This window comes from Neoarius graeffei, chromosome 17 (assembly GCF_027579695.1).
Source record: "Neoarius graeffei isolate fNeoGra1 chromosome 17, fNeoGra1.pri, whole genome shotgun sequence".
Classification (NCBI taxonomy): Eukaryota; Metazoa; Chordata; class Actinopteri; order Siluriformes; family Ariidae; genus Neoarius; species Neoarius graeffei.
The window spans coordinates 52,176,336-52,195,131 of NC_083585.1; the positions used below are offsets into that span (position 1 = coordinate 52,176,336).

At 41.2% G+C, this 18,796-nt stretch overlaps 1 protein-coding gene across 1 annotated transcript in view; it reads left to right on the plus strand.

Annotated features, from left to right (window-relative positions):
• The first annotated feature begins 8,922 nt into the window (after positions 1-8,922).
• Positions 8,923-18,796, plus strand: part of trpc4b (transient receptor potential cation channel, subfamily C, member 4b) — a 100,513-nt gene continuing 90,639 nt past the window's right edge. The window contains exon 1 of the mRNA XM_060897721.1: positions 8,923-9,518. Coding sequence (XP_060753704.1) covers positions 9,096-9,518 — 423 coding nt within the window. The 5' untranslated portion in view covers positions 8,923-9,095. The remainder of the gene's footprint in view (positions 9,519-18,796) is intronic.

Below are 18,796 nucleotides of genomic sequence, written 5' to 3' on the forward strand. Positions count from 1 at the left end.
TCGCCTCACAGCAAGAAAGTCCTGGGTTCAAGCCCAGTGGCTGACGAGGGCCTTTCTGTGTGGAGTTTGCATGTTCTCCCCGTGTCCACGTGGGTTTCCTCCGGGTGCTCCGGTTTCCCCCACAGTCCAAAGACATGCAGGTTAGGTTAACTGGTGACTCTAAATTGACCGTAGGTGTGAATGTGAGTGTGAATGGTTGTCTGTGTCTATGTGTCAGCCCTGTGATGACCTGGCGACTTGTCCAGGGTGTACCCCGCCTTTCGCCCGTAGTCAGCTGGGATAGGCTCCAGCTTGCCTGCGACCCTGTACAGGATAAGCGGCTACAGATAATGGATGGATGGATCTCCAACTGCCCAGTATTAGTGATCCTGTGCCCACTGTCACCTCAGATTCCTCTTCCTGGCTGACAGGATTGGAACCTGATATGGCCTTCCGTTGTTGTAGCCCATCTGAAACCAGGTTTGGCGTCTCGTGTGTTCTGTTATACTTTTCTGCTCACCACAGATGCAAAGAGTGATTATTTCATTTACTGTAGATTTCACGTCAGCTCAAACCAGCCTGGCCGTTGTCCTCTGACCTCTCTGATCAGCGATGCATTTCTGCCCACAGAACTGTCGCTCACCGGATGGTTTTGTATCATTCTGTGTAAGTTCTAGAGATTGTGGTGCATGAAAATTAGCAGTTTCTGAAATACTCAAACCAACCCATCTGGTACCAGCAGTCAAGCCATGTTTAAATTCATTATGATTAGATTTTTGTCTTTTATGATGTTTGATGGCGGCACGGTGGTGTAGTGGTTAGCGCTGTCGCCTCACAGCAAGAAGGTCCTGGGTTCGAGCCCCGGGGCCGTCGAGGGCCTTTCTGTGTGGAGTTTGCATGTTCTCCCCGTGTCCGCGTGGGTTTCCTCCGGGTGCTCCGGTTTCCCCCACAGTCCAAAGACATGCAGATTAGGTTGACTGGTGACTCTAAATTGACTGTAGGTGTGAATGTGAGTGTGAATGGTTGTCTGTGTCTATGTGTCAGCCCTGTGATGACCTGGCGACTTGTCCAGGGTGTACCCCGCCTTTCGCCCGTAGTCAGCTGGGATAGGCTCCAGCTTGCCTGCGACCCTGTAGAAGGATAAAGCGGCTAGAGATAATGAGATGAGATGAGATGATGTTTGATCTGAAAAGTAACTGCCCTATATCTGCATGATTTTATGCATTATGCCACAACTACATGATTGGCTGATTGGATAACTGTATGCAAGAGCAGGTGTAGAAAGTGTTCCATTTGAAGGGTTCAGTGACTGTAAATTGTCCTCGTTCCATACTGGGACGAACCCAAGGTCTGAGTCACAGTGACAGCAGGAAAGAAGCCAAATGATGGCGGAGCAACACCGATATCAATTGTCCCTTCACGTCGATATACACTCAATGGGCACTTTATTAGGTACACCCATCCACCTGCTGTTTTATGCAGGTTCTCTAATCAGCTGATTCTTCAACAGCAGCCCAGTGCATCAAATCACACCGATACAAATCAAGAGCTTCAGTTAATGTTCACAATGTTCAAACATCAGAATGGGAAAAACTGTGATCTCAAAGTGTAACTTTCTTTCACTGTGGTATGGGTGTTGGTTTGAGCCAGATGGACTGGTTTATTTGAGTATTTCAGAAACTGCTGATCTCCTGGGGTTTCACACACAACAGTCTCGAGAGTTTACACAGAATGGTGTGAAAAAAAAAAACAGTTCTGTGGGTTGAAACAAACACCTTGTTGATAAGAGAGGTCAGAGGAAAATGGACAGATTGGTTCGAGCTGCCAGGAAGGATATAGTAACTCATAGCAACTCTTTACAACTGTGGTGAGCAGAAAAGCATCTCAACACACTACAGCAGAAGATCACATTGGGTTCCACTCCTAAAGCCAAGAACAGGGATCTTAGAATCAAGAACAAGTTCCTATTAAAGTGGCCGGTGAGTGTTAGTCCACTGTAAATCAGTCAGCCTGTTCCAGGAATGAACTTTCAAATCTGATTATGGCACAACTTGATTTCCTCAGAATACTATATCAGCCTGCATGGCAAGTTACTGGACAATGAAATTCTCGCATCTGTTATGTAAGCATGGTGTCATGGTCTCAGGACAGGATTTATTTTATGAGCATTTTTTAATTGTGCACAATAATATTTTGTCCGTTTATTAAGTCATAGGACTTCTTCTTCCAGAACTTTCCACCAACAGAACACGTTCTGCCCAAGTATAAAGACTTCTGAGTTAGTCACATTTTGGATTTAACTTGTTCGTTTCACGTGACCAGAACTGAATAATAAATAGAATAAGTTTGATAATGGTGGTGTGTGATTTCTGCCACTGTAACTGTATATATATATATATATATATATATATATATATATATATATATATATATATATATATATAAAAAAGATAAATAAATAAATAAATAAATAAATAAAACACCCCCTTGGAACCACTGACCCAGCATCATGGTTGTCTAAAGTAAAGCAGAGAAGGTCATGTTTTTCTCCTTTCAGTGTTTCTTCGGTTAGCTTAATTGACGAGGAACTCAAAACTCTATAACTTAAGAAGAGAATAATTACCAGTTATTCCACAAAATCGAGTCGTACATGAGCTGATAGCTGATGAGGCGCGTAGCACTGAGTTGGCTATAAGCCATGTATGATGAGATTGAGTGGAATAACTGTTTTATTCTATCCACAGTCACTGGATTTTGAGAAACAGAACATTTTTATTTTTATTTTTTATTTTTGCAAATTTGATAAATAAAAACTTTATACAAAACATCCGACAAAATCATTTCCACTTAGAATGTAAACAAACTGGTGAAATGACAGTCGTAATTTGTGGAAAATGTGATGATGATAATAATACTTATTCTTGAAAAATAATACAATATATGTTCTTACCATCAAATACTTTCATTCCGTATTTTGTTGCTTTTTTTGTATTTTTTTGGGTTTTGTTTTCAAGTAGAGTTTTGGTTCAGCAACACGCACTGCTATTTTGTTTTTCTCTACTCACAGTATATGAGATGATATACTTGTCGTAGAGGAGCCGATCAGAGCACGCGATTGCTCATATCCAGTGAATTTAGATAGAATAATAAATTCTGCAAACTTCAGTGTAACTGCAGTTTCTAAATTGCTGATGATATTGTTACTGATTTATTTATTTATACTCAGCATTTTAACACAGTGTAAGCTCAATTTTGAAACCCTCACAGAAAAGTTACATGAACCTCACCTGTGAATATTTTCAAAAGTTTTTTTTTTTTTTACAATTAATATGTGATTGTTGACCGATTTATTATAATTTTTTTAACATACAGTGCATGTCTTTTTACTCTGTGTTCAGGGGTACAGATTCGATGTCAGGATTGGGGGGGGGGCACAAAAGTGATTTTTTTTTTTTTTTGCCCGTATGCATGCAACCATAAATCACAACTTTGTAGAGGCTCGCCACATCATTCAAAAAGTACTGCACAGGGAATCATTTGTCTGAAAATACATTTGTTTGTACAATTTTGAATAATTTAGGGGATTTTTATTGGGGGGGACAATTAATGTTTTTCAGAAATTGGGGGGGGGGGAGTCATGCCCCCCCCGGGATCTGCACCCATGTCTGCATTTTATTATGCATGATTTTTCAAGATTTGTTCCTTTTCACATGGCATCTGTCACACATATTATTTTATTTTCACATGTTCATTTGTCATGTGTAAGAAACAAACATGAAACAAAAAGAAACAATATTTTTTTTGTAATTTTTCAGATGTGATTTCATCCCATGAATAACTCTTTTTCCCATGCTCGCTCATTCCCATGATGTCACATGTTGACTTCAGTTCAAACCTCTTTACTATGTATGGTTGTGGACATCACACCCGTGTGTGTGTGTTGAACATCCCATTCCAGATTTCGTCCCACGTTGCCAGTATAATAACCTCCGCTCTTCTGGGAAGGCATTCCACTAAATTATGCAGTGTGGCTGTGGGGATTTGTGCTCAATCAGCTACAAGAGCATTAGTGAGCTCAGATACTGATGTCGCATGAGGTAGTCTGGGGTGCAGGACATTTGAGTTCTTCCACTCCATCCTTGGCAAACCGTGTCTTCTTGGAGCTCATGATGTTCACAGGAACATTGTGATACTGGAACAGGTTTGGATTGGAGCACTTAGTTCCAGTGAAGTGAAATTGTAACGCTACAGGATACAAAGACATTCGAGGCGAGTGTGTGCTTTGAATTTTGTGGCAACAGTTTGAGGAAGAACCATATGGGTGTGATGGGATACATTTGGAGATAAAGTTTATTGTTTGCATGGTAATGTGAAGGTAGGTGTGATCTAGGATCACTCGTACCACTGATTATCTCTTAGAATAAAAATGACTGAGTGATTTTTCCGGAGTTAAAAGTATTTTCCACAAAAAATAGTTAATTTTGCTCTATTGTGAGTTTAGAGAGTAAAAAGTGGAGTTGGACTGGGAGAAACAGAGTAACAGAGTTGATTGTGGCTCTGAACTGAGTAAAATAGTACAAGAGTTCATTTCAAGACACACTGAATAGAATCAGATACCAAAATAAAGATTAAATATTAACACTGAATTGAGGAGAATTGACTCTGGGGAAGAAAAAAAAAAACAGCTCATTCAAAAGAGTAACTTTTAATTTTTTTTTTCTTTTTAGAGAGCGACCAAATGTTATCTGGCGTAGAGTAAAATGTTCTTCAATGTGAGTAAATTTTACTCAGGCAAATTTCCTGTTTAAAGACACAGAAGATGCTCCATTTGTGACACGATGACACTGACAAGCAAAGGCACAGTGTTTGTTTTTGCCCTTGAGTGTGTATGCTTTGGGAAGGAGGTGGAACAGGTGTATTCATGAGATTTGGGGAGGTTTACATTTAATGGGGAGTTTAATGAACTCCATCCATTTTGGCATATCACTACAGTGATGTGGCCGCTCTGATGGCTTCAGCCATCCAAGTGTCCAGGGAACATTACAGTAGCGGTTTCCCGTTGCCTTCTACTGGATTATTATAGAGGTTTTCTCCTCTCAAGCATTCACACACCTATGGACAATTTAGAGCCAACAATTAGCCTAACCTGCATGTCTTTGAACTATAGGGGAAACCGGAGCAAACCCACACAGACACGGGGAGAACATACAAACTCCACACAGAAAGACCCCCGTCGGCTGCTGGGCTCAAACCCAGGACCTTCTTGCTGTGAGGCAACAGTACTAACCACTTACACCACCATGCCGCCCCCAAATACCACCACCACCACCACAAAAAGTAAAATATTAACACTGAATTAAGGAGAATTGACTGGAAAAAAAAGCTCGATCAAAAGAGTAACTTTTACTCTTTTTTTCTGTTTAGAGAGCGACCAAATGTTATCTGGCGTAGAGTAAAATGTTCTTCAATGTGAATAAATTTTACTCAGGCAAATTTCCTGTTTAAAGACACAGAAAATGCTCCATTGGTGACACTATGACACTGACAACCAAAGGTACAGTGTTTGTTTTTGCCCGAGTGTGTACACTTTGGCGACATGGTGGTGTAGTGGTTAGCGCTGTCGCCTCACAGCAAGAAGGTCCGGGTTCGAGCCCCGTGGCCGGCGAGGGCCTTTCTGTGTGGAGTTTGCATGTTCTCCCAGTGTCCGCGTGGGTTTCCTCCGGGTGCTCCGGTTTCCCCCACAGTCCAAAGACATGCAGGTTAGGTTAACTGGTGACTCTAAATTGACTGTAGATGTGAATGGTTGTCTGTGTCTATGTGTCAGCCCTATGATGACCTGGCGACTTGTCCAGGGTGTACCCCGCCTTTGGCCCGTAGTCAGCTGGGATAGGCTCCAGCTTGCCTGCGACCCTGTAGAACAGGACAAGCAGTTACAGATAATGGATGGATGAATTAAGGAGAATTGACACTGGGAAAAAGAAAAAAAAACAGCTCGATCAAAAGAGTAACTTTTACTCTTTTTTTCTTTTTAGAGAGCGATGAAATGTTATCTGGCGTGGAGTAAAATGTTCTTCAATGTGTGTAAGTTTTACTCAGGCAAATTTCCTGTTTAAAGACACAGACGATGCTCCATTGGTGACACTATGACACTGACAAGCAAAGGCACAGTGGTTTTTTTGCCCCTGAGTGTGTATACTTTGGCAGCACGGTGGTGTAGTGGTTAGTCCTGTCGCTTCGCAGCAAGAAGGTTCTGGGTTCGAGCCCAGTGGCTGACGAGGGCTTGTCTGTATGGAGTTTCCTCTGGGTGCTCTTTCTCCTCAGAGTCCAAAGACATATAGGTTAGGCGAACTGGTCAGGGGCGCAGATAGGATTTTTGAACTGGGGTGGACTGAGCTGTCAGCAAATGATTCCATTTTGTGTGTAATATATATGTGTGTGTATATATATATATATATATATATATATATATATATATATATATATATATATATATACACACTACCGTTCAAAAGTTTGGGGGCACTTTCAAATGTCCTTATTTTTGAAAGAAAAGCACTGTTCTTTTCAATGAAGATCACTTTAAACTAATCAGAAATCCACTCTATACATTGCTAATGTGGTAAATGACTATTCTAGCTGCAAATGTCTGGTTTTTGGTGCAATATCTCCATAGGTGTATAGAGGCCCATTTCCAGCAACTCTCACTCCAGTGTTCTAATGGTACAATGTGTTTGCTCATTGCCTCAGAAGGCTAATGGATGATTAGAAAACCCTTGTACAATCATGTTAGCACAGCTGAAAACAGTTGAGCTCTTTAGAGAAGCTATAAAACTGACCTTCCTTTGAGCAGATTGAGTTTCTGGAGCATCACATTTGTGGGGTCGATTAAATGCTCGAAATGGCCAGAAAAATGTCTTGACTATATTTTCTATTCATTTTACAACTTATGGTGGTAAATAAAAGTGTGACTTTTCATGGAAAACACAAAATTGTCTGGGTGACCCCAAACTTTTGAACGGTAGTGTGTATACATGTTATTTCACCTCCCTCACTGCCATCACCAGGAACTACCTGCAGGCCAGGACAATGATAACATTTTAACATAGCCTATGGAAATCCAAAGTTTACACATTATCATCACGCACAGAAATTGCAAAACTGCAAAACTAGTTTTAAAACCGCTAAGTTCCAACTGTTAACCATAGCGAGAGGCTGGGCTACGTGTGTGTGTGTAAAGTGTAAACCAGTGCATCCTGACTTTCTAACTATGCCTGTGTGTTGCGTGAGCGGCAGTCAGTCAACAACTCTTCGCAAAGTTTCCTTATGAAACAATATGCTCGCTGAAATTATGGCAGGGAACGCCAGATTAAACATTAAAACTGCCTTCTGAGCACTGTATCTACAGGCTACCACCGAAAGAAGGAGGCTACCAGAAAGGCTTCTCTACTCCGTACGATTTTACTTTCACTACGACATTACTTTGAACAGACTATCAAAAAATTGCAAGGTGATATGATAAAGTAAGGCACAGTTTACTTACAGTCGTTGTTTTTAGAAAAAACGATGCAATCGTTTTCTGCCTTTTGGCACCCTTCATCATGCCGTGTTGGGGTCCTGAACTAGGAGGAGCTGTCCCCGATATGCCTGTCAAACTTGTTGTGGGTAACCAAAGCAACCAAGCTCGAGCTCGTAACCTGTGCAGTCTGCGCAGTTGCAACTATGTATATGTATTTCGAGGACCACAATGGAAATAAGTATTTTTACTTTTTGTGTTATCCTCCGCAATATTTATATTTATATGTTCACATGTTATGTATATGTTTCTATTGTGAAATAAATCAATCAAAAAAAATGTACTGCTGTGCACCTCAATAAACCGAATGGTAATTAGTCTTTTGATTTTTCCGTGAGGTTTGCCTTATGCAAAGAAAGACAGCATAGACGTTTTTTCCTCCCTATAAGTGGGGGGGACCGAACGAGGTGAATTTAAATCTGGGTGGGACGAATCCCCCCGTCCCCCCCTCTATCTGCGCCCGTGGAACTGGTGGCTCTAATTTGAGTGTGAATGGTTGTGTCAGCGGGGCGGCATGGTGGTGTAGTGGTTAGCGCTGTCGCCTCACAGCAAGAAGGTCCGGGTTCGAGCCCCGTGGCCGGCGAGGGCCTTTCTGTGTGGAGTTTGCATGTTCTCCCCGTGTCCGCGTGGGTTTCCTCCGGGTGCTCCGGTTTCCCCCACAGTCCAAAGACATGCAGGTTAGGTTAACTGGTGACTCTAAATTGACCGTAGGTGTGAATGTGAGTGTGAATGATTGTCTGTGTCTATGTGTCAGCCCTGTGATGACCTGGCGACTTGTCCAGGGTGTACCCCGCCTTTCGCCCGTAGTCAGCTGGGATAGGCTCCAGCTTGCCTGCGACCCTGTAGAACAGGATAAAGCGGCTACAGATAATGAGATGAGATGAGATGAGGTTGTGTCAGCCCTGCGATGACCTAGCGACTTGTCCAGGGTGTACCACGCCTCTCACCCATAGTCAGATGGGATAGGCTCCAGCTTGCCTGCGACCCTGTAGAACAGGATAAGCGGTTATGGATGAATGGATGGATGGATGGATGGATGGATGTGTGCACTTTGGGGAGGAGGTGGAACATGTGCATTCATGAGGTTTGGGGAGGTTCGAGCTTCAAGGGGAGTTTAATGAACTTCAGTGCTGTTTATTTAACCCGAGGCAATGAGGTGTGTTTCCATGGTAATGTTTGCCTTTCCCGAGTGCACTCATGGAACTAATGAACCCAATTAGACATGTGTTTTATTTAATTGATGGTGATATAATGCTCTTAGAGAGCAAGATGAGATGTTGGGTTAACTCAGCAGGGTTCTGAACTCTTTTGCTTGATCTTTTTGATTGTGTGCAGGAAAGAGACACGATGCGCCAAGAAGTCTCCACTCTGCGTAACGACATTAAACCGAATGGGTGGATGTTATTTCCGTGCCTCATGCGCTGCTGCGTTCTCAGCCGGGTGTTTATCTGAGCACCATCATCACCACCACTACTACTACTCCTCATCCTCCTCCCCCTGTCCGTTTCCTCAGATGCTCATGATCCCGAGCTGACCGGTTGCGATGTCGCAGCTCTACTACGGCAGAGGCGGCGGGAACGGTGGCGGTAGAGGAGGAGGAGGAGGAGGAGGGAACGCGTTCCCTTCGCTCCGCGACCGCATCCGTTTGCGCGTGGTGCGCGCCGAGCCGGAGCTGTCGGCGCAGGAGAAGGCGTACCTGAGCGCCGTGGAGAAGGGCGACTACGGCAGCGTGAAGCGCGCCCTGCAGGAGGCCGAGATCTACTTCAAGATCAACGTGAACTGCGTGGACCCGCTGGGACGCACCGCGCTGCTCATCGCCATCGAGAACGAGAACCTGGAGATGGTGGAGCTCCTGCTGGCGCACGACGTGCATGTCGGGGACGCGCTCCTCCACGCCATCCGCAAGGAGGTAGTTGGGGCTGTGGAGCTGCTGCTCAACCACAAAAAGCCCAGTGGAGAGAAACAGGTCAGGAAATCCACTTCACTTCCATTCCCTTCACTTTGAAACTTTCTTTCAGCATTATTGATTGGCACCATGACTACACTCTCAGAAATGATCCTATTCATTTCAGTATCAGTAATGGTCTGTATATCTCCAACCTGTCAAGTTACAGCTCATCTTCAACAAATAAACTACTCCACTCCGTATATCCTAATATACAGCAGGGGCGCAGATAGGATTTTTGAAATGGGATATATATATATATATATATATATATATATATATATATATATATATATATATATATATATACCGGTATATAATGAGTGATTCCATGCTTATGGGTACTGAAATGGGGACATTAACTTATTTTTAAAAATTCACCTAAAACCATTTCTTTTTTTTACCATCAGGTCACAAAACATGTAATCTTTAATGAATGATATGTTAAAAGATAACTTTAATTTTCTGAGATGTAATAAAAACATATTTATATGCCAAAGTCAGAACGTAACAGAAGTGTTGTGGACATATAGATTCTCAATTTTAACAATGTAGAATTACTTTTGGAAACATAGGAAGGGGATGTTTTAGCAAATATAATTAATAAACATGTGTAGTAGAATAAACATACACATTCTTTCAATAAGATTAACATGGTATATAGCTAGATTGTAATTAATTTGTAACAGACGCGAGATGGACAATCGTAACAGAAGTAATGGAACAGACATCATCTTGGAACTCATAGGCTTGACTTTGGCATATAAATATGTTTTTATTACATCTCAGAAAATTAAAGTTATCTTTTAACATATCATTCATTAAAGATTACATGTTTTGTGACCTGATGGTAAAAAAAGAAATGGTTTTAGTTGAATTTTTAAAAATAAGTTCATGTCCCCATTTCAGTACCCATAAGCGTGGAATCACTCTCTCTCTCTCTCTCTCTCTCTCTCTCTCTCTCTCTCTATATATATATATATATATATATATATATATATATATATATATATATACACTGAAGCTTCAATATACATTAGAATTTTGAGTTTTCTAACTGAATGAACATTGGTAGACAAAGGCCTGGTCAACACTAGCCATACATGATCAAATTGTTATTCGTCTGGTATGTTAATCACGCTCATGTCTTCTGCATGTTTTATTTAAACATTTACTGATCTCAGCAGGATGAAGAATCTCATCACAGAAACTTTAACTGTAACCTTTAACAAAAAGGGAATGTCCAAAAATCTCTCATCTCATCTCATTATCTCTAGCCGCTTTATCCTTCTACAGGGTCGCAGGCAAGCTGGAGCCTATCCCAGCTGACTACGGGCGAAAGGTGGGGTACACCCTGGACAAGTCGCCAGGTCATCACAGGGCTGACACATAGACACAGACAACCATTCACACTCACATTCACACCTACGGTCAATTTAGAGTCACCAGTTAACCTAACCTGCATGTCTTTGGACTGTGGGGGAAACCGGAGCACCCGGAGGAAACCCACGCGGACACGGGGAGAACATGCAAACTCCACACAGAAAGGCCCTCGCCGGCCCCGGGGCTCGAACCCGGACCTTCTTGCTGTGAGGCGACAGCGCTAACCACTACACCACCGTGCCGCCTGTCCAAAAATTAATAATAAAATAAAATTGAAATGATTCACACTCGTGCCTTCATGTAAATGATTAGAAACATAAAATGTGTATGAAAACAGAAGTATAAACACTTGAACAACAGATTCACACAAATAAAAATAAAAAGTATCTTTTTCCAATAAACAAAATTGATCGAAAAAAAAAATTTTCCCTCTGCAGCCAAACAAATTTACCGTCTAGAAGCAGACTCAGTAGGTCCCAAAATCATCTCTCCGCCGCTTCCCAGTTTAAAAACTGGGACATCATGGAACATGGAATTCGAAAAAAATGGACAGTTAATGAAATGAAACCAAAACCCCAACGTTTATGCTGGTAGATGCTAGATTTCAATGCTTTTCTGACTTCAAACTTCCAACTTATGAGTACAACTGAACGCACCATTAGTCGTAGCAGAAACACCGTTGCTATCAAATGGATGAGCTGTGCAGTGTTATTAACCGAAAATTATGTGGAAAATTGAACACCTTGCTTTCCCAACTCTGCAAGGATCTGCTCCAGGCTTTCCCCTTCTTGAATCGGTGTAATGTGGATTGATCACAGACAAGGCTACTGCTGCTGCCATTTCAACTTTGTGCTGCAATATAAGTTAGCCTAACTAACGGAACATTAAGCCTCACTTTTTCTACCTATGTTTGTCGCCTTACGTAGGGACGGTGGGTGGGTGGGGGGACAGATGGGGTCACTATAAATCTGGGGGGGACATGTCCCCCCTGTCCCCAGTGCCATCTGCGCCCTTGATATACGTTAAACGTGTAAAGAAATTCTGTGGATTAAAGATCCATTGATTGGTGTGACACGACCCTTTGCTTGGGCAGCACGGTGGTGTTGTGGTTAGCGCCATCTGTTGCTTCACAGCAAGAAGGTTCTGGGTTCGAGCTGGAGTTTGCACGTACTCCTTGTGTTTGTGTGGGTTTCCTTTAGGTGCTCTGGTTTCCCCCAGAGTCCAAAGACATGCAGTTGGGTTAACTGGCTACTCGAAAATGCCCAATGGTTGAGAGGAGTCTCTCTCTCCTTCGCCATTGTGCCTAGGTGGCACATACAGTAGCGCCTCCACCAAGATTTTCCAGTCTTCTCTGTTCTTTGCTTTCTTTTCGATCTCTCCCCAGGTCTTTTGGATGCTCTTGAATTCTTTCTCGATGGTACGCCTCCAGGTCTCTTTTGACCTTCCTCTTTCCGTCATCAGGTGTCCACTTCAAAGCTTGTCTTGTTATATTCTCTGGATCTTTGCGTATCACATGTCCTAACCATTTCCATCTTTTCCTTTTAACTTGTGTCATGATGTCGCATTGACCTGTCCGTTCATATAGTGCTTTATTCGATATTTTATTAGGCCAGTCTATGCTACAAGAGGAGTAAACATCTATAAATAACCCAGTAGAAGGCAATGGGAAACCACAACTGTAATTCTTCCCTAGAAACTTGGACCTGCCATCAGGCAGGACACTCAAGAAGAAGAAACCCCTTTGCTTAAAAGAATAAAAATAGTACTCTCAGGTGCATTTTATAAGGAAATGAGCTGTAGGTTTTACTGAGCATCTTGTAGAACCAGCTACAGTTCTTCTGAACACTTTGACTGTCACACTTGTGTGATATTTTGCACCAAATCCCAGTGGCCTTTGTTACGTCACGCCCTGTGAGAAATCAAATCTGGGTAGAAGTTATATGCACCCTATGTAACCCTACCTTCATGCCAGAAAGAATCAAAATCGGTGAAGAACTGATGGAGAAGAAGCCATTTGTGTGGAAACTGCTCATTAGGGATTGATTACTCCATATCTTCATTAGGTTTCCCCCACAGTTCAAAGACATGCAGGTTAGGATAATTGGTGGCTCTAAATTGACCGTAGATGTGAATGTGAATGGTTGTTTGTCTCTATGTCTCAGCCCTGCGATGACCTGGTGACTTGTCCAGGGTGTACCCCGCCTCTCGCCCATAGTCAGCTGGGATAGGCTCCAGCTCGCCTGTGACCCTGTACAGGTTAAGCAGCTACAGATAATGGATGGATGGATAATAATAATAATAATAATAATAATAATAATAATAATAATAATTATTATTATTATTATTATTATTATTATTATTAATATATAAGCCTATAGTAATAAACTACACCCTTTTTTATGCAATTATACACATTATGTATATACTGGACATTTCAAGATACAAGTGCTTATCACTTCAGCATGGAACCCTCAAGTGTATGTATTTTGGACGTTTCTTCATCATCATCAATAGTCCATGGGCTTGAAAACCCCATTGGTGCTTAATTTTCTGATGTTTACGACTGCCCTCTATTCTCCATCATCTGGTGAAGGGTCATGTCTGTCCATTCTGTGATGTCATCAATCCACGCCCGTCTAGGCCGCTCCTTGGAACTTTTTGAGCGTTTAAGTTACAGCTTTTCCAAATTGAAGGTACATTATTAAACCTTAACGTTAACTTTTGAGGTGTTCACTTTTTAAACTTTCAGAATGTTGGTTTCTGAAGGATTAAAAAGTAAACTAATATACAATCAGAAACTAAATATTTTTTTTCAAACAGAACACTACCATTCAGAATGGCATGTTCATAGTAATATTTTTTTTAAATCATATTTTTTAAACAACAACAACAACAACAACAACAACAACAACAACAACCAGGTGTTTAATATAAATTAGTAATACCACCTATAGTATTTGTTTGTTTTTGAACCATCAGTGTCTGAACTAAAGCCAAAGTTAGTGAGGGAGTAATCCGAGATTCCCATATGCATTTAAACACAACTAATAACAATCATATAACAAATCATAACATTATTTCATAAATATTATCACTACAGTGCCTTAAAACCGAAGAAAATGGGCAGAAGATCCAAGCACAAATCAGACAACAAAAGTTCCATCATGGTTTCATTAAAAGCATGAAATCAGACAGTTAAAAAGACAATTTGGGAACAAAGAAGCAACAAAACCAGTTGATTGCTTCAAGAAGGATTAAAGCATCAATCATTAAACATCAATAATCATTTAACAGTTAAATAACATCCATCTAGCCATCCATTATCTACACCACTTATCCATCAGAGTTGTGGGGGGAAGTTGGATCCAGTCCCAGCTGACTTTGGGCAAGAGGCCTGGTACACCCTGGGCAAGTCGCCAATCTATTGCAGGGCTAACAACTATTCACACTCTTATTCACACCTATGGGCAATTTTGAGGAGCTGGTTGATCGAATCCATATGCCTTGGTTGGACTGTAGGAGGAAGCCCACTCAAGCATGGAGAGAACAGTCGGCTGCAAGGTTTGAACCCAAAACCTTCTTGCTGGGACACAACAGTGCTAACCACTTCATCACCGTGCCATGTGCAATAAAAGCAGATGAGTTAAAAAAAAAAAAAGTTTTCAACAAGTAAATGCTTAACTTAAAGGTAGACTGCCTTTCAGATTTTTTAAGTGTAGGTCATAAAAATAATTTTCCCTGATGCCCAATTATTTTTGTTTACTCAACCAAAAGCTACTGGATTCGAATCACAGACTTCCAACTTTATTATTATTATTATTATTATTATTATTATTATTATTATTATTATTTAATAGAACAATTAATGAATTAAAGCCACGTGGCCTTAATTCTCTGCTATTTTTTCCTGCTTCACCATGACCCAATACAAGATACTACATCATACATCACATGGTGGGCTTTCCCCGTTCGCGCAAGGCATTGTGGGATACAAATTTGAAACAGGAGAGAAAAATGGAGGACGCGAGTGTGTGAATGAAACGTGAAAGACCGACTACAGTAACGGAAAGTGAGAAGAAAAGACGTTATGTTATATATGAAGGAAAGGAAACGCAGGACCAAACTGATAAATATCGCCGCTCGGCGAGCACCTCGGTGTGATCAGCTGTTCGTTTAGCGACAGAATGATGGAACTGTCAGTGCATGTTCAAAGGTGAATCTGTGCATGCACACACACACACACACGGACTTCCTCTATCTGCTTGCCTGCACGAAGCGAGCGATTTCATGCACGTTATTTGCTTTAATCCCCTCAAATTAAATAACTTCCCAGCCACAGAATGGTCTGATATTTTGTGAGATATTACAGAAATAAATTAACATACACTATATTGCCAAAAGTATTTGCTCACCCATCCAAATTATTGGAATCAGGTGTTCCAATCAGTTCCATGGCCACAGGTGTATAAAATCAAGCACCTAGGCATGCAGACTGTTTTTACAGTTTGGAGCTGGCCCCTTCCTCTTCCAACATGACTGTGCACCAGTGCACAAAGCAAAGTCCATAAAGACATGGATGACAGAGTCTGGTGTGGATGAACTTGACTGGCCTGCACAGAGTCCTGACCTCAACCCGATAGAACACCTTTGGGATGAATTAGAGCGGAGACTGAGAGCCAGGCCTTCTCGTCCAACATCAGTGTGTGACCTCACAAATGCGCTTCTGGAAGAATGGTCAAAATTTCCCATAAACACACTCCTAAACCTTGTGGACAGCCTTCCCAGAAGAGTTGAAGCTGTTCTAGCTGCAAAGGGTGGACCGACGTCATATTGAACCCTATGGATTAGGAATGGGGTGTCACTTAAGCTCATATGTGAGTCAAGGCAGGTGAGCAAATACGTTTGGCAATATAGTGTGTATCACAATGACTAAATTTCAGAGGGAACTAAATTTCACCGATTTTATGAAATCAAAAGGCCATCTAGCTTTAACACTGGCAGGCATTTAATTTAAGCTGAAGGGGTTCAGCTGGCAAAAAGAAATAATCAATCAATCAATCAAATATTGGAAACCGCTGTCTTAAATTATTAAAATTTCATTTGTACTGTAAAGATTCACTTCTCATTATACATAAACTCTCCAGTGCTGCATATACACTTACTGTGAGAAATGAACACACATGCAGATGGACAATTAATGTAAGAGTTATTACATTTCTGCATACATTTAATGATACATTTCATGGAGGATTTTTTCTTTTTGCGTGCTTATTTCTAATACCTCTCAAACGCTGTGCTGATCTCTTTTGATATATAAACACAAAAGCATTATGATCTTTCTTGTCAGTTACTACAATGACCGAGTGTTCTCCACCACCACCAATATCTATTCTATCAGCTACACATCATCCGCAGTGCCAAATATGTCCATTTCCTCACTGACTAACTCTCAGTTTGCTCTCATGCCTCAGATTAAAAGATTAAATCACAGAATAATGCATTGGTGATGTAGAGCAGGTCTGGATGCATTGTTTTTCCGAGCATAATTCCTCCCATGATCATTCACAGTTCTTTATTCTGATTGGGTTTGACTTCTCTGGAAGTTAGACAAGATCCGAGTGAGTGATTCTGAGAAATTGGACAGTAAGGAAGGGAGGACCACTGAACCACTGAACCACTGGTGATTTAGAAAGACTGCAGATGTGATGCAAACTGTGGTTCACTAGCACCGTGTCTCAGTTGGATCCCATCCCACTGCTATTCTCATGACCTTTTGAAATGCAAATCACCAAAATTAACATGTCTATAAATCACAAGCAGACAGATTGGTAGATGGGAGGTTTTTTTTTTAAATTTATTTATTTATTTAGTTTTTGTTTCATTGGTGTTTTTTATTATTTATTTTTCAGTAGTGGGCAGATACTGATGAACATAATGATTGTCGTGTGACATGGTGAGATGATTTGTGTATTTCTTGACCTAACAAACAGTCTATGTCTCAAGCTGGTAAACACTTACTAAATGCCAATAAACCTTCTATAATTCAGATAAAATAATGATTCCTTCACTAAATATTACATTTTATACTTATTTCCATGATCAACTGACCCATTGGATTTGGATCGCCTTCTTGCCCAGGGCCGCCAATTTGACCAGTTTAAGTAAGATTATTATATATTATGTTTATTGTAGATTTATATTTAATACTCAGTTTTGGTATTATATTCCTATGTTGGATTGAAATTGAAGAAGTTGAAGTAAAGTTTGCATTAGGAGGTATTTCCTAGAAACAGAAATTCCACATGGTGTAATTTTTGTCTGTCTGATATCACATGGATTTTCATTTTCTGGGAAATTCCTCTTCACAGGAACTTTATTTCATGCCACTTAACATCATTACATAGAGGATATTACACAGTTATTCTATTCCCTTCTAGCAGGTTTCATTCATTCGGTTTGATAGCATGCAATATTGTTAGCATATCGCTTATTACGTCACTCTACCCAATGAAGAATGAGTGCTGAATACGGTTTACGATATTACACGGTTGTCAAGACAACATGATGTCACACGTCAGAGGCATAAAACTTCCATGCTGGCGAGCAACTGTGACAATTTGTAAACAAACATGGCCGTCAGGTTTGCTTTGTTAACCCTTTGATGCAAAACATATGCACACCCCTTCTAATGCACTACATGGGTCAAAAATGACCCGCATTCATTTTCCAGGTTATTTCATGCTGACTGAGTTTTTCTTTGCTCTATCTTTTGAAATCAATTTATTTTATGATTGAATATTCCAAGTATTCTTTAAATACAGTGGGGCAAAAAAGTATTTAGTCAGCCACCAATTGTGCAAGTTCTCCCACTTAAAAAGATGAGAGAGGCCTGTAATTTTCATCATAGGTACACTTCAACTATGAGAGACAGAATGGGGGGAAAGAATCCAGGAAATCACATTGTAGGATTTTTAATGAATTAATTGGTAAATTCCTCTGTAAAATAAGTATTTGGTCACCTACAAACAAGCAAGATTTCTGGCTCTCACAGACCTGTAACTTCTTCTTTAAGAGGCTCCTCTGTCCTCCACTCGTTACCTGTATTAATGGCACCTGTTTGAACTCGTTATCAGTATAAAAGACACCTGTCCACAACCTCAAACAGTCACACTCCAAACTCCACTATGGCCAAGACCAAAGAGCTGTCAAAGGAGACCAGAAACAAAATTGTAGACCTGCACCAGGCTGGGAAGGCTGAATCTGCAATAGGCAAGCAGCTTGGTGTGAAGAAATCAACTGTGGGAGCAATTATTAGAAAATGGAAGACATATAAGACCACTGATAATCTCCCTCAATCTGGGGCTTCATGCAAGATCTCACCCCGTGGGGTCAAAATGATCACAAGAACGGTGAGCAAAAATCCCAGAACCACACGGGGGGACCTAGTGAATGACCTGCAGAGAGCTGGGACCAAAGTAACAAAGGCTACCATCAGTAACACACTACGCCACCAGGGACTCAAATCCTGCAGTGCCAGACGTGTCCCCCTGCTTAAGCCAGTGCATGTCCAGGCCCGTCTGAAGTTTGCTAGAGAGCATTTGGATGATCCAGAAGAGGATTGGGAGAATGTCATATGGTCAGATGAAACCAAAATAGAACTTTTTGGTAAAAACTCAACTTGTCATGTTTGGAGGAGAAAGAATGCTGAGTTGCATCCAAAGAACACCATACCTACTGTGAAGCATGGGGGTGGAAACATCATGCTTTGGGGCTGTTTTTCTGCAAAGGGACCAGGACGACTGATCCGTGTAAAGGAAAGAATGAATGGGGCCATGTATCATGAGATTTTGAGTGAAAACCTCCTTCCATCAGCAAGGGCATTGAAGATGAAATGTGGCTGGGTCTTTCAGCATGAC